Source organism: Cheilinus undulatus, linkage group 9 (genome assembly GCF_018320785.1).
Source record: "Cheilinus undulatus linkage group 9, ASM1832078v1, whole genome shotgun sequence".
NCBI classification, from domain to species: Eukaryota; Metazoa; Chordata; class Actinopteri; order Labriformes; family Labridae; genus Cheilinus; species Cheilinus undulatus.
Window position 1 is genome coordinate 16,724,077 of NC_054873.1, and position 16,312 is coordinate 16,740,388.

Consider the following 16,312-nt stretch of genomic DNA (forward strand, 5'->3'; position numbering starts at 1 on the left):
TAGGACTTTTTCTTCCAGTTTCTTTGAGCTAATAAGTTGAAAAAGGATCTTTTCAACCCTTCTTAACAAAGCCACCTCCTGCCTTTTCTTTTAAGTGTGGTGCAGGCTGTGGTTGACACTGCACACACATGCATCAAACACATTGTAATTATTGAGGCATTTTAAACACAGGGCTGCCTCAGCTGACGGAGAACATCAAAGCCAAGGCCGGAGCTGAGTGACTAGTCCTGAGCATGGCAGATCCACATACCCGCTGCACACTCACTCAAAAATGATAACAGCACTGCCTCTACCTCAGACGAGAGCAGAGACAAGCAAACATGTTGGACGAGAGGAGGGGGGGTGATGAGGCACAGGGATAGCCCCTCCTTGGTGCTGTAAAAGCAGGAGGAAAAAAAAAAGAAAAAGGAGAGAAAAAAAAGGGAAGAAGAAAGGAAATCGCAGCCATACGGGCTGTGCTCCCCCGGCTGAACTGTATCTGCATTTTAACGGTGGGAAGAAGAGACGCTATATGGCGACGTGCTCCTCCCTCCACCCTGCCAAGCTCATCTGTCAGCCATTAGTTAATCAGGGCTGGTAATGCAGAGTGCACAGAGAGCTGGCACCGCTCGTGGGACCAGAGGACAGCTTCACCTCTGAGAGCAAAGAGAGGGCAAGGACTCAGGGACTTCTGCGGCACTGAGCTACAGCTGGGCGACTTCACTCAGCAGCACCCACTCAGGTAAGACTATTCCAATTATAACTTATTTTCTGCACTTTAAAGTGTCATAAGTTTGAGGTACTCTTGAAAAAAAGTAGAACTATCAAAGAGATGACTGCATGTCCTTTGAAAGTTGGTTAGGACTCTGCTTTGTGTTATGATTGCATTTGTTGAACTTTTGCACGTCAGTCCCAACAGGTTATGTTGGCATCCTGATACTATGCTAATGTGCTGCTGAGCTGAGTGTTTTAGATAAATGGGAAACCTCTCAGGGTCTCTTTAACATGCAGGAGGAGAACAACTCCTTGAGAAAAAAAAATCTCAATGGGTCACATGGGAAATGAAACACCCTAGAGACAGGTTTTGGCCTCCCACGTTGTCCCAGCAATTAATTACACATGATTAGGTGGGCTAAATCTAGCATAATCCAACGAGGTTCATGTTAAGCATAATGTGGATTACTTTAAAATGGAATGACTGAACCGCTTTGGATTTGGCACAAAGTTGAAAATCAGCCAAGTAAAACAGCTTTTGTGAAACAAGCTGAGCAGAATTTCTGCACCAAATAACACAATTGATATCTAAAGCCACACATAATGAGAACCAGGCTTTAAATTCTCAACTTCTAAGTGGCTCTTAAAAGTGGCATACTTGATTTGAAAGAGTTTCACTGTTCAGGAGCAAAGCCCACAATTGAGTGCTAAACCAGACTCAGCTAATTTGTGCCTGCTCTGCATGCCAAAACCGTAACATAGCAGAGGACTTTTTGATAATAGACGGATATTTTTTTTTTATTAAATTAGAAAAATCAGATTTCAGTACTATACAATAACCACACCTTACATCATGTTACATTATGATACCAAACCATACCTTATGACAAAATACCATGGACTATCATACAATACTGTACAGGTGATACTATACCATACTATACCGTACCATACCGTACCGTGCCATACTGTGCCGTACCGTACCGCATCTTTTTTTTTTTTCCTAAACTCCCTACAGTTGTCAAAATGACTCCAAAAATAATTGAGCTTGGGAATGCAATTTTCCTGCTGGGGATTTTTAATACATCACTACACAGAATATTACTCTCAAACCGAGGACTAGACAATATGACAGCCACAGAAAAATTCAGCTGAAATATCTCAGTCACTCCCCCTGTTAGAGCCTAAAAATTGCATATATCCATCCATCCAACCATTTTCTATACTGCTGGGGGTGGGGGTGAAGCCTATCCCAGCTGTCATTGGATGAGAGGCGGGGTAAACCCTGGACTGGTTGCCAGTCAATTGCAAGGAAATTGCATATATTTAAAAGAAAATACAAATATCTAAATAAATAAATAAATAAGACTATTTTAGAAAATTCTTTGGTTTACTTAAAAGTTTGGCCCAAAAGTGCCCGTCTAGGAAAAAGCTAGCCCTTGTATTGTACAAATGTAGTTGATGACCCCTGCAGTATGGTATGGTATGATACAATAAGATACAATACAATATGATATGTAAGGTTAAGTTAAGTTATGATATGCTACCTTACCATACCATACCATACCATATAATACAGTACGATACAGTATGGTATGGTGTGATACAATAAGATACAAAACGATACGTTAGATTAGGTTAAATTATGATAATATACCATACGATACAGTACAGTATGATACGATAGGATAGTATAGGAAACGATAGTATATGGTTCGATACCATATAATATGATGCCATACAATATGAATGTAGGGTTGGGTTATGATAATATACGATACATTACGATACAATATGATACTATATGATACTATATGATACAGTACAGTACAATAAGGTCCGATATGGCATAATACAATAAGAGAGAATATGATATGTTAGGTTTGGTTAAGTTTGAATATGATACGATGAGATATGATATGAAATGATACATTATGATATGACATGATACAATACATTCTGATACAATACGATAAGAGTTGAGACGTGACATACAAGACGCCACGACATGACCTGAACAGACAGCGCACAATATGATACGATATATTGCGATAAAATATGGCATGAACCAAAACAATACACTATGAAGCATTACATAATGTAATGTAACATTATGTTATGTCACTTCCCTCTATGTTTCGACACAATGCTATGCCACGTAATGAAACATCATAAAACATGGTACAACGACAGATGATATGATACACTACGATACAGCAGAATGTGATATGATACGATACAGTATGCTACAAAATAACACGATATGACACCAAAGAACTGATTCAATATGATGCAACACAATTCAACCACTGCAAAATGATAATAAGACAAATACAAACAATAACAAAAATCCACGTTATTGGAGAAGTACATTCCACTGACAACCACACATTGCACATTACTCAATTGTGCAAAAAAATGTAATAAAAACAAAGTCAGACTTGTATCAGATTCCATCTTTATGCTTCACTGTCTTTGTCTAGGCCAGGCCATGAGGAGCTTCACCATGATCCCGCCCACTGCTTCGTCATGAACAGGTGAGCCGGTAAGATGTATTGAAACTTTATGGCATCAAACTGAATGAGCATTTCAAGACTGTCACTTTGTCAATATGGCAATCCAAGCAGCTAAAACAGCACAAAACTGAACCGGGACAAGGTAAATTTCCAAGAAACAAACACTCTGGCGTGGATTAGATCTGCTTTGTGTTTTAATGTGGATGTATTTGATCACTGATCACTTAAACCTCAAGCAAAATATATAAACATTCATTACCATGAGAGCTATAATTATTCTATAAAAGTCAGTCTGTTTCAGGGATAAAACCAGAACTGAGTGGAGAGAAAACAATAATTAAGGACTAAAGAAAAAAAATGCAATGCTAAATTTGTGCAACATTGTAATTAAGATAAATGACAGAGATTTCTTTGTTTAACGCTCCAGTGAGGCATTTTAACCAAATATGAAATAGACTTATTGATGCCTCTAGGTCAAAATCAACACACAGAGGTACTGCTTTGTCCTTAGGGGGCACACAGGAATAAAAGAATAAAAATCTAGTTTGGAAAAAGGAGGAGTAGTAAAAAGGCAACTCAAACCACAAATTAGACCTGTTTGTTTTATGTTTTATACTTTCTCTGGCTCCAACTTAGGCCCTATCTTAAAATGTGAGAGCCAAGGTCAAATTCCGATCACATTGCAGCACGTTTGCAATGCAAGACGATGGTAATACCAAGCATATGGTAACTGTAGCTACATGGACTCTTCAAAGGAGCTCAGTGCTGACCCAGAGCAAGAACAAACTTGCATGAGTGTAAAGGGAGTGTAGAATTATACCCTGGGCTGTGTGGTGTCAGGGCTGAGAGATACAGAGCCTTCAAACAAAGATAGCTGCTTTTTATAATCAAATATGCTCATGGAAAAGTCTGTTTATGTCAAGATTAAAGCTGGCCAAGTGTAATATCATTTAGGAACTGAGTGCACTTTTTGATAGCTTCATTCCTTTATTTATGGCGTCAACAATATCATAATGTTCTCTGGTAGATAGATTAGACTGCAAATCAGAGAAAGAATGAGACAAGAAGGATGGAGATGAAGGGATCATTCAGTCTCTCTGCTCATGGTTTAGCAGGGAGGTTTCGAAGACAGAAGTCAAAACAACACATGTTGTCAACATGGGAGCAGCTGGTAAGAGCGGCGTCATGGGGCAGAGGAATGTCAAGAGTCATAGATCTTTTATCCATCAGGCTGAAATAACCACCCAGATAGCACACAGGAACAGTCTAAAAGCTAAATATTGATTTCTCCTACATAACAATAGCCAGCTAACAGCCATAGTCAATAGACTGTAGAATGAATAAGAGAGCATTTAAATTCGGCAGTGCACAAGAGTATGCTTCAAAAGCAGAGTGATGAATTTCAGATGTGACAAGCTGAATCTGTCATGTTATTCACCACGGGACGGGACTGATTGGAAGATGTGGAAATAATTTCCTGTCTGTATCGTTGCAGATCATGACAGACAGTCAGCTGCAGCCTACTTCTGATTGGCTAAAAGAAAACAACATACTCTTCTCTCCATGCCAAAGTTTGACTTTGCCATCTTTAAAGAGTTAAATAAACACTCAGTTGAGTAGTCGCATATAGTTTCCTTTTTAAGTCAACAGCACTCTGAAAAGATACACCAAGCAACCATAAGTCAAAACCAAATGACAAAACAGCCCAGGGTTTTTTTCCGTCTGTGTAAACATTCCACCGAGGGCTTTTTCCATTACTTTCTTATACTGAAACATGCAGCCAAGCGCACATTGATATGCTGCTGCAGGTGAGGGAAAATAAGACAGGAAAAGGAAGAAAAAGCAAATTCTCATCGACAGAACTTGAAATATACAAACAGAAGTCAAGCTGTAAAGTTATGAAGTACTGACCTTTGACAGAGAACATTCAGGTCTAACTCCCTCTTCCTGCTAAATGTTAAACAGCTGCTTTTCTAATCTGTCATAGCAAACGGCTTGCCACAGCCTGCATGCAGGGAAGTATGGAAAAGCTCACAAGAGTCGAAGATCACGACCTTGCATTTATTTTTACAAAAAACAAAAGCACAGAAAATGTAGAGCAAGTGATGTAAGAAAGGAAGAATAACATAATTATATACTATTTTTATGAGGAAAGGGGAAATGAAGGAAAATTCACATCTGCTATGCATGTGTCTTATTACTGTCTGTAAGAAAGGATTATCAGCATCACATCCCATATAGAGAGATACTAGCTTAAAAAGGTAATCTGTACCGGCAGAGATATAAACTCCTAACATTTACAACCAGCATATTAGCTATAAATATCAGCCATATGTATGAACACTTTCGTGAGGCTTTAGGCAGGATTTGTTTGTTTTAGGGAGTGACATTTTAAGTTTCAACTCAAACTGGAATCAGTATTAGCATGGGTTGAAATTAATTTGCAAATATCTGCAAAATCCAAAATAATGCATCCCTGTTTAGCATCTAAGACATCAAACATAAGCAAGACTGTCAACACACCATTAATATCTTTGAGGGCTTCTCTCACCTGAGACGCTGTGTATCAGTAAGGAAATACACGCTAAAACTTTTGCAATAAAATTGGATTAAACCTCCGTTTAGGGTTAAGGTAAGGGTTAAGATATGGGTTAGCAAAAGTTAAAAGTCTAAAACCTGCTCATGCTCTATGAAAACATTCTAACACAGCAAGTGTAGCTTACTACAAAAGGAAACACAGCCAACGTAGACAAAGCTAATGTCACAATGTAGCTACATAACCTAAGTATCTATGTTAGCAACACAGCTAAGTAAGCTATAGCTACATTTGCTGATTGTTGCTGAGGCTATCGCTCAGTTTATTCACAAAACCAATTTAAAAAAATGCAACAAAATCCACCATAATAATTCAGAAAAAAACTCATTTGTGAAACAGGACTCCCCAGAGGCTATTTGGAACTTGTAGACAGGGGCCCACTTAGCTAACTTAGCTACATTAGTTTATGTAGTAACATATCTTACAGAGCTTACATAGCTCCGTAAGCAAACATAGCTACATAGCTAACGTAGCTAAAGCTAACTTCACAAAGTAGCCATAAACTAAGTATCTATGTTATAAGTAGCTATGTTAGCTTTAGCTACATTTGCTAAATCTCACGTTGCTTAAGCTAATTAAGCTACTTTGGCTTATGTAGTAACACAATTACATAGCTAACTTAGCTATATTAGCTTTAGCTAAAGCTAACAACGCTAAAGCAAGCCACTGTTCGTGTTACTGCCTCCAAAAGCGGGTCTGGACATAATGTAATCCCGGATTAAACCCCTGATCTTTTTCTCTCATTTATTCATGGCATGTTTCTTAGTCTGCAATGTTTCCAATATGGTTATTTTAATGAATGCAACTGCCAGACTTTGTTTATGAATAAAGCAACGGACTGGAGAAATACCCCTCAACACACTAGAATCCCTCACTCCTGTGGACAGAAGCCGTTCTAACATTTGACCATAATCCAAAGAAACAGATTAGAAAAGTATCTAACTAATATAAGAACATCACAGGCACTAAAATAGTAGGAAAAGAGTTTAGCTACAACTCTAGACCTCTACGGTGTAGGTAAAGTCTCACAAAGTCTTATCTGTTGATTTGAAGCTTCAGCAACACTCAATCTATCACTGTCCTCTCCAGAGTGGAAAAGTGGAAAAAGAGTGGAAAAAGCTTTTTGACTTGGATGTCAAATCCCACAAACTCCATTTTACTCCATCACCCCTGATAGCATCGACAAGCCCAAACAGACACAGGCCCCTTCAAGTCTGACGTGGTTGCCTTGTGTGTAAAAAATCTCTCCAAAGTCGGGTCTAAGAAGTGACTCCTAAAGGCTTAAAATCACTTTATAATACTTTACCGACAAGTTGAGGAAAAGCAGGCACTCTCTACCTGAGTCAAAGTGAGGCCATGTTCACTATCATTCAACAAAACCCACCTAACTGCATCCAGACTTTCACGCCCTGTCTACTCTCATTTCATCTAAATGCATCTGCAGCCAACTCAGATCACTCCAAAAATAACAAACCCTTAATAGACTGGCTCCTCTTAAGTTCTCCAAATGCCCTTCATGGGAGATTCAGTGTGGCCAGGCATTCATGTGTCAATGACACCCAATCAACTCAACCTGTAAGAGTTATCCAGTCTTGCTCAACCTTGGTCAGGGTTGGAAAAGACCTTTTGCCAGCCCAAATTTATGTCAATGGGAGTTCCTGTTTAAAGGTGCTAGACAGAGTTTAACAGTCACAAAACCTGGTGCATGAATCCCACATTGGCTGATGAGATCTTCGATATGATTTTTTGGATTGGTTGAGCAAATGGTTTTAAAAGCCCCCTACAAAAACTCTCTGTAAAATATTTACTTCCCTAAACCTAGATTTATAAAAATTAGTTCACAAATGTATCCTGTTTAGCCCTGGAAAAAAAACAAACAAAAAAAACCATTAAAAATATTAAATGTACATGTTTCTCATTCACTGCAGTTTTCTCTTGTGTCTTTTACATATTTCAATTTTAAACATTCATGCCATCCAAAGTAAGCTAATTTGATTGACTGAGTAACAAAGACTGAAAAATGCACTTTGATCCAGAAAGTGCTTTTCCATAGGGTTCAGTCCATCATCCTTGCTATGTGGAAGTTGGGCCCCATAGGCAGGGCTTCTCTAACTGAGTAGGTAACTTCACTCATTGGGTAGAAGTGTCTAATGCCCAAAGACAGTCTTGGAAAACGATGCAGATTAAGGGATGAATGTCAAATAATTTGAGTTCAATGACAAAAACATCTTTAAGTGATCGGGTACTGTTAACTCAAACTTAAAATGTGTACTATTCATTCAGAAAATAGAGGTGAAATAGCTATTTTGGATTATAAAATTAACTTAGTTTTCACAACCTTTTATTGTTCAGTTTTACAGTTGAGGGTACTGATCTGTTCACTCAAAACTTTGCTTTCTTAACGAAAAAAAATGCTCAACTTCTATCTATCTATCTATCTATCTATCTATCTATCTATCTATCTATCTATCTATCTGTAATTGTAGTTGTAGTTATTGACAAATTCCAACTTGGGGGCTAAATCAATCTACTTAAAAATTGATTTGCTTTAAAAAAAAAGAAAAAAAAAAAAAAAAAGATAATCTGCCCACAATGTCCAGGAAAAAAAAACCCTCCTAGGCAAATCATTACATTTTGGCTCCATTAGTCATACTTCGACAAGCTCCAATTAGGGCTTGATCCAACCCATTTAAACTACTATCTCTTAGAAAATGTAATAATTGCTTCCTTTGATTAATTACAATTTAAGAATGTTAACTTAAGTGCCGGATAAGACAATCTGTATTAAATAGCACTATGGCTTAAACTTTTTGACTTAAGAGTGAATTCATTTTGCATTTGTACAGCTCTGCTTCGATGAAGATAATTTCTAAAAGCCAGCCATCTCCATTATGTTTAAGATTCACCAAACACTGGCTCTAGATGTCAGGTATTAAGCCCTACAGATAGCTTCGTTTATCAAAAAGGAAGCCCACTATTTTGATTTTTTGGAGAGCTTAGCCATTACATCAGCAAACTCCATCTAAGGCATTGATCTCAGACACTCAGACCTGGTTTACTTAGAGAAAAGATGCTTAAACTACTTATTAAGCAGTGTTTTTGAGGATTTTTATGTATGTGTTGGGAAAGGTTATCTAGACATGACTGTGCAATGTGTTGAACTATTCAAGGCAAAGACTTGATCTCACAGACTCCTCTGTTCTGAAAGTGAAACCCTTGCTGTGGTTCAAATGTTTTGAATCTTTAGATAACATCTCACTGCATCAGGGTTTCAACTTTCCAAGTCTTAATGGTTTGCCAAATCTGTGGGCCACAGTGCTTGACTTTTAACCAGCAAATCCTCAACTCAACTATTTTGCTTTTTCCTCAAAGGCCAAAAGGAAACATTATCTCCTGACTTAGATTAAAGCCTTGACAAGAACCATGCTCGAGACGACCAGCGGGGTAAGGGACCTTTCAACGATCGCTTCAATTGCTCACACCCAACTCAACTGGCATATGGGCAGCATCAGGAAACACAAGCCCAATGATATCACGACCAAATGACCCCAGGGTGACAGGTTTGGAGAATGTTCTAGCCTGGTGCCCTCAGGCCAAAGTCAAGTATGTCAATGTTGTGCATGTGGGTTTCATTTGAAGCAACATGATTAGTTCACAGATGCTCGACCGAGGTCCCCCTCCATGGGAAACCCACCCTGGACAGGAAACGGTATGTTTTTCTTAGCAACAAACAGGCATAAATTACTGAAATAGTGCCTCGGTTGCCAATTTATCACACACAGCCTTATTGTTGCTGTTTGTTCACATTTGACATCAACATTGCTTTTAAGGAAATCATCATTAGTTAATGATATTTACATTCCTGATAGCTTGTGTTGAGCTTTGTGTCTGCAATGCTGAATTTGTGCAATAAACTACAGAATTGTTTTGTGTCATCTCTTTTTCTTAAAATGATAAATGTGGTTTGATAAGCTCTGTTTGGCTTTTTCAACTCTTCAGTTTGAGGTTATGAAAATGTCACTGCAGGACTAGAAATGATTAAAGATCGAAGAAGAAAAGCAGCGTCAGGTTAAATCAGGAAAACACTTCTGAACATTTGAAAGATATCTTTCATATACAAGTGTTTTTTTGAAAGTAACAACCAGCATTAATGACTAGCCTTTGTGGATTTTTTTGAATATTGTTAAAACATTAGTAACACATCTGTTTATAAAGGCATTTCTATTATTTTTAAAGCTCATGTGATGCATTTTTACCTGCTTAGGAAACAGACTGACATTGGTATTGATGCTTCTGCACAACTTAGCAAAAGAGGCCACCAGCTACAAGATTATGTCAACACTGTTGTTTCAATGCCTGAAACTGCTGCCAGGGGGTAGGTGTCAAAGGAAGCGATGAACAACCGTGCTGTACAAGAGAGACTCTTAATGACCCATATATTTAACAGTTAAAAGAAAGAAGTTTCGGTATGTACAAGACAAGTGACTCAGGAGACAAGAGGTACTGTTTTGTCCATAGGGGGCGCCAAAATGACCACATATATAGTTCCACTCTGGAGCTTTGAAAAAATTCAGCTTGATTTGAAGGAATGTGCTCTAACACAGACTGACACAAACAAATTAAAGAAGTGATAATATGATCTGCTAAAATATCTCAAAATAACTGCATTTGTGGGGTGACATTTGTTGATTTGAGATAGAAATATTTTAGACATAAAGAACGTACACTGATGTCATTCACAGGCTACCTGCTTCAAACTGATGTTATAAGGGCTGCTGAAAGTTTTAACTTTAGATATTCAGTGTAGGAGTTCTACCAACAAACGAGGCTAATACATGAGGTAAGATTATCTCTTAAGTAATGAGAAATATTTTGAAAATATCACATACTTTTCAACTCTTCTGGTCTATAAGAGCTTAAAGCGCCTTGATAAATGTCAGTGCACAAGAACAGTGTTTGTATTGGTTTTGCTATGGATTTCATAAAATGGCACTGGGGCTTTTAGTATATGAAAACAGTTGTAGTTGTGAGGACAGTTTCATAGCTAAGTGGTCTATGCTAATAGATTATGATCTGTGGTTTATGTTACTTGTGTGCTGCACTCCTGTTTATATAGAGATTTATTACTGTATACATAACACCTCATGGCAGTTAGAGGTTCCTTGTTGAATGCTCCAATAATACGGTCCATTTTGAGTTAAATGTTTACATTTGTAACTTCATTATTTGAAAATACTGCCTCATATTACTGCATTACCAACTATTTATATGATTTCCTTCAAAGAAGGAAAGCAAGATGATATGACACATGATAAAAGCCAGAAGTTTTTGGTCAAATGTGACCTTCCAGGGTCGGCTTTTGGATCCCCTCAACCAAACAGCCCTTGCCAGCATGAATTAATACCAATTATTGTTGTAGTAAAAGTCTGGCTGTCTCCTGCCAAACACTTTACAATGAGCTCTATTAATGCAATGGTAAACAGATGTGCCACCCAGAGCTTCAGTTTGATTTGGACCATGAATGTTTTCTTCAGGGAGATTACAAAATAAAAACCTTAAAACAGCCTGCAGTGTTTTTACTTTTACACTACACTGAAGTGTGAGGGTATTACAGCTATAGTGTAACTCTAAGCATGCCCCTAAATAGTGAACTAGTATAAAGATGCCTGAAAAAGGCAGTTTAACAGAGTCAATTGAGGGTTAAATACCTAAATACTCCATAATGACTTAAAAGGTGGGTCTCTTCTATGAGCTACATACTGCATGATAAACTGCATATGAGGCATCTGTGCATGAACAAATACCTTCTGTATCAACAAAACTGCTCTCTTGCTACCTAAATAAACCATGCATTCCCTATTTTACAATGTACTGTGTCCTATTTTCTTTTCCTGTCATGCCAGCCTCTTCCCCAGAGAAACGTTTCGTAGGATTTATATGTGATTATAACCTAACACAAATAGAGCTCTTCCTTTCAACTACAAAGCAGCTACTGAAGTTGTTGAAAGTACAGTCATGTTGTCTGTTTGTCTGTGAAATACTGCATTGAGAAACAACACAAATGTCACAGTTATTTTTCTTTAATAATCTTTACAATGAGAAAAAAGCTAATTCAACATATTTATGTATTTTTTGCATATGAATGAAATAAATAGCAAAAAGAACAACAATGAACCAAAATATGCAAAATAAAATTGCTCCCTTGAGTTTGGCAACTTTGCATCACAGGAATAAAAATAAATGGAGGGGTGGGAATGAAAGTGACATAGCTGAGGAGTCCTGTTGTAGCAGAAGTCTTGGATGAGAATGACGCTCAGCAAGAGAAGCAAAGGAACAAGGAAGGAGACTGCTGACATCCTCACTAGGAGGACATGGACATAAATACAGAGCCAACTGCAACACTTCACCTGAAATATGTGTCATCATTATTTTGTGTCGCCTTAACCAGAATATCAATCAGAGTGCTGCTTACATGCCACATGTTAAACTGATTAGAAAGCTGCAAAGTGCCTGGCTCAACACATACTCAGACTGTATATGGAAAAAATAGAGTGAGAGCTCTTACGTTTTCTAAATATACTACATTGTTTAAGAGCTCTTAAGAGCTCAAAGAGTAACTAAATACCAAACTAAATTCCCTCTAGTTTAAGACTTCAGTCTTTTGCACACCTTCTGTGTCCAGTCTAGTCTCACCTGTAACCTCACCTCCTGTGATGTACTGACATCCTAGCTTGGACTTATTTTCATCACAGCAGCATGATGCATGGGTAATCTCTGAAAAACAAGGATTTTAAACCTGAGGATTTCCAAAATAAGAGTTTGAGCCTGAGTCCATTAATGTTGTTTTGTTGTGCTTCAAGTGCTCACAGCCTCAACTTCAGAGCATTTCTTAGCGGTGCTGACTGTTATGAAAGTTACGAAAGCTTTTTTGCTTCATTTAGTCCAATTAGAGGGGCCTGGCTGCAGACCGCAAAGTCTGGCAGTTACATTCATGAAATAACCACATAGTAAACACTTTAGACTAAGCAACATTACATGTCCGATGTCTAATCCGAGTTGAAATGATGTATTTACCTGTTTTAGAAGTAGTTCCTGTATGGTGGCTCACTTGAGCTTCATTAGCGTTAGCTAAAACTAACATAGTTTTGCTAGCTACATAGCTAATGGTATTTAGTAGAGCTTAAGCCAATTTAGCACTGATAGCTTTAGCAAACGTAGCATAATCTAATGTATCTAATGTAACTTTGTTTGCTTTAGCTACATTTGCTATGCAAGTTGGTTACCTAGTTACATAGCTACCACAGCTAATGAAGCTAACTTGGCTCTGACAGCTTTACATTTAGTTACGCAGCTACATTACCTATGTAGCTTATGTAGTTGACCTAGTTAACATAGCTTTGTTAGCTTTAGATCTAGGTATGTTATCTGAGAGCCTGGTCTGCAGACAGGTTGTCTTGACTTCCCTTGTTAGTGACCTTGAGGTGTGTTTTAAACCGTCCCGTATTTTTAGCATTTGATTTGATTTAAGAAATATCCAGGAGGAAAAAAAGACATTGAAGGGCCTGTAGACCTGGTAATTGAGGCTCAATGGGGACATGTTGTTTCTTTTCCACCTTGTGTATGTGACTGGTGTCAGTAGATCAGATAACCCTCAGATAATTCCAGATGACAAGTGGACAAAACAAAGAAGTGCATTTCTTTACAAATAATGTACATAAAACCTGAAAAACTACCTTTGGCCCTGGGTAAATCTTGCAAATCTTGATGCATTTAAATGGATAAATTCAACTCTATTTAATATCAAACTTATAATCTGACTGTGTTTCATGTAAAAACAGATAAAAACTCATTTTATTTGATGTACAACTATGTTTAAGCTAAATAGCTAAGCTTAGATTCACAATACATGAAAACTAGATGGACCTTTTAAAGTACTTATGGTAAAATCTGGACAGAAGTATGATGAAGGTAAAGGAATGAACTGAAACCCAATTGACATGCCTCTGTACAAATTCAGGAGTGGAAACATAATGGTAGTTTCTCCTTTGCCATCGTTGTTGACAAATTTGATGTCAGAAGTCCCGCCTCTTTTTCATTTTGATTGGTCCATGCATTAGCTTTGTATTGAAACAAGCACAAAAAACTGCCATGGTGGACACAGGCCCTCAGAAGTAAATGGTGCTTCAACCTGCTGGGATGAATATTTTCTCACTGCTTGTCTGCTCCAGTCGTATGATTTGTTCACATAAAGATTGGGAATGAAGTCGAGCCCTTATTCTGAATATGTGACTCATTGATTATGAAGCAGTAATGCTCATGTGTGCATAATGACATATAATTCAAGTAAAGTGTTACATCAACCTGAACTGGAACAAGTCATTAAAGCTGCAACAATTCATAATCTACTGTAAACAAATAAATAAGTTTCATTTGAAAAAAAAAGTCCTTCAGTAACACAAAAACTGGCCAAAGGAATAAAGAGACACAGCAACAAACTTTATAAGGTGGAGGTATCTGTGTGCTTTAGTTGGTTTGATGGACAGAATGATGAAAGCTGCAGAAGAATAAGTGACAGCACTGACAATGTTGTAGTCTGCAAGCTGCATTGATGCTGCCAACTGTTAACAGAATAAATAAACCCCTTTTGTAAGCCTGAAAATATGATATACACTCTGTCTTTATCTTCATGATACCGACTATGCACCATTATGTAACTGGAGAGCACCTTATCAGAAAGAATAAATCAACTTTACTTTTGAAGTTGCTGTTTTTGTTTGTGCTTCTAAAAAAAAGAGAAAACAACAGAAAAACATCTGTGTGGGCCTGGTGGCTTGATTGTATGTTAACAGGGAAGCATGCTGCTATCACAGCGTACTTTAAAAGCATTAACGCTTGATTCCTATGTGACATACTCAATCAGACAATATGCTTTACTCTGACTTGTAATAATAATTTAGGACAAAAAGTTTCCTATATTGCCTTTCTCTTGATGTGTATGCATTGTATGGCAGTTGCTTTAATTCACTCTTGTATAGTATTTAAAGATTATTTTGTATCAGTTGTTTAGTAGCACTTTTTATTTATCATGAAAATTAAAAAACTTTGAAAAGTCAACTCTAAAAGAGATGAAGCCATTCTTATTTGCATTTCAACTTTAGTTAAAAAACATTATAAAAATATGAATGAAACATGGTTTGAAAATATTTTCCTCTGTACAAACTGTATTACTCATAGAGAGATACGAGAGGTCTGACTGAGAGCACCAGCAAAAATATTAAATATCATATTCAGAGACTAGCTACATGAAAAACAAACTGTACAAAGATACATATACAACATATACTCACAGCCATTTGTTGCTGTTCAATAAAGGTCATAATATTAACTCTTATACACAAATATACACTTGTGTACTGGGGATACAGGGTGAAGACAGCAATAACAACACAGAACATTTACTTCACGCCTCATATATGAAATAAATATTTCTAGAGTTATGCCTGTACAGATATATGGCATGTTGGAAACACTGTCCTGATTTATAGGTTTAGTTTGCAGCCTTGGCTCTAAACGAGAGCCATGTGGTTTCAATGATTCCCTAAGCGGAGCAGCATTGTGTTTTTTGTGTATTTTTCTTTTTCTCTTGATTCTAATCAGCACCACGCCACTGCGGGGCCCATCTGGGTGGGCTAGAGCTGGCTAGCCAAGAGTGGCTCGAGACACCCAGCGTTCACTCCGGAGTCTCCTGCAGTTTTAGGCTAAAGACAAACTCAGTGCACAGGTCTGACATCACTTTAGCACACAACATGTCTACTCACAGTGACGGGTCCTCAGTGAGGAAGGTAAGTGTTGGAGATAAAAACAAGTGAGTACTATCGTACCGGCTTCCAGGGTCGGCGGTGCCACGAGGCAGAGCCGGGGCACGGCTGAAGGTTGCACTGCTCCATGTCGGGCGGCTTGTCTAGGATGTCACAGTTGTAGTCGTTGAGCCTCTGACCGTTTGGTCTTTGACAGACCACCAGGCGAGTCCTCCTCCCTCCACCACAAGTCTGGGTGCACTGAGGTTAGAAGACAAAAGATATGTTTCTAATCAAACAGTTTTAAAAAATGCATTTCGGCATTTCTTAAGTTAGTTTATTGTTTGAGTGCACCCCTGAGACATAGGGTTCATCTTGTCTTGTAGAGCATGACACCTCAACTAATCAAAATATTGCCGCAGATATGATGAGTTCATTTCCCTTGGCCAATCAGTAAACCCAGTCATTATTTGTTCCAGTGTTTCCTCTTATGTCTAAGTGTCCCTAGAGAGGCTGAAAGTTACTTCTGTTATTTCTCATTACTTGACAAATAGGTGTTATACATGGCAGCATATTAGGTGATAAATAAGGCCTACAACCTCAATCAACAACAAGTGTAAGACTCTCTCATTTAAATTAATGCACTGCTGGACTATAAGACCAGCCCTTCCTGGCTAACTGTAACAAACAGTTCTTTCTGAGACTGGATA

General features: G+C 37.9%; 1 protein-coding gene and 1 long non-coding RNA gene across 2 annotated transcripts in view; one reads left to right on the top strand and one right to left on the bottom strand.

Moving 5' to 3' along the window:
- The window catches only part of LOC121514450 (A disintegrin and metalloproteinase with thrombospondin motifs 20), a 138,564-nt gene that overhangs the window by 24,357 nt on the left and 97,895 nt on the right, over positions 1-16,312 (bottom strand). Inside the window, exon 29 of the mRNA XM_041794557.1 lies at positions 15,687-15,863. Within this exon, the coding sequence (XP_041650491.1) occupies positions 15,687-15,863 (177 nt within the window). The remainder of the gene's footprint in view (positions 1-15,686; positions 15,864-16,312) is intronic.
- LOC121515232 lies at positions 457-11,654 on the top strand. Its single transcript, XR_005992360.1, has 3 exons — positions 457-721; positions 3,177-3,230; positions 9,178-11,654. It is a non-coding gene; the product is annotated as an uncharacterized LOC121515232 (long non-coding RNA).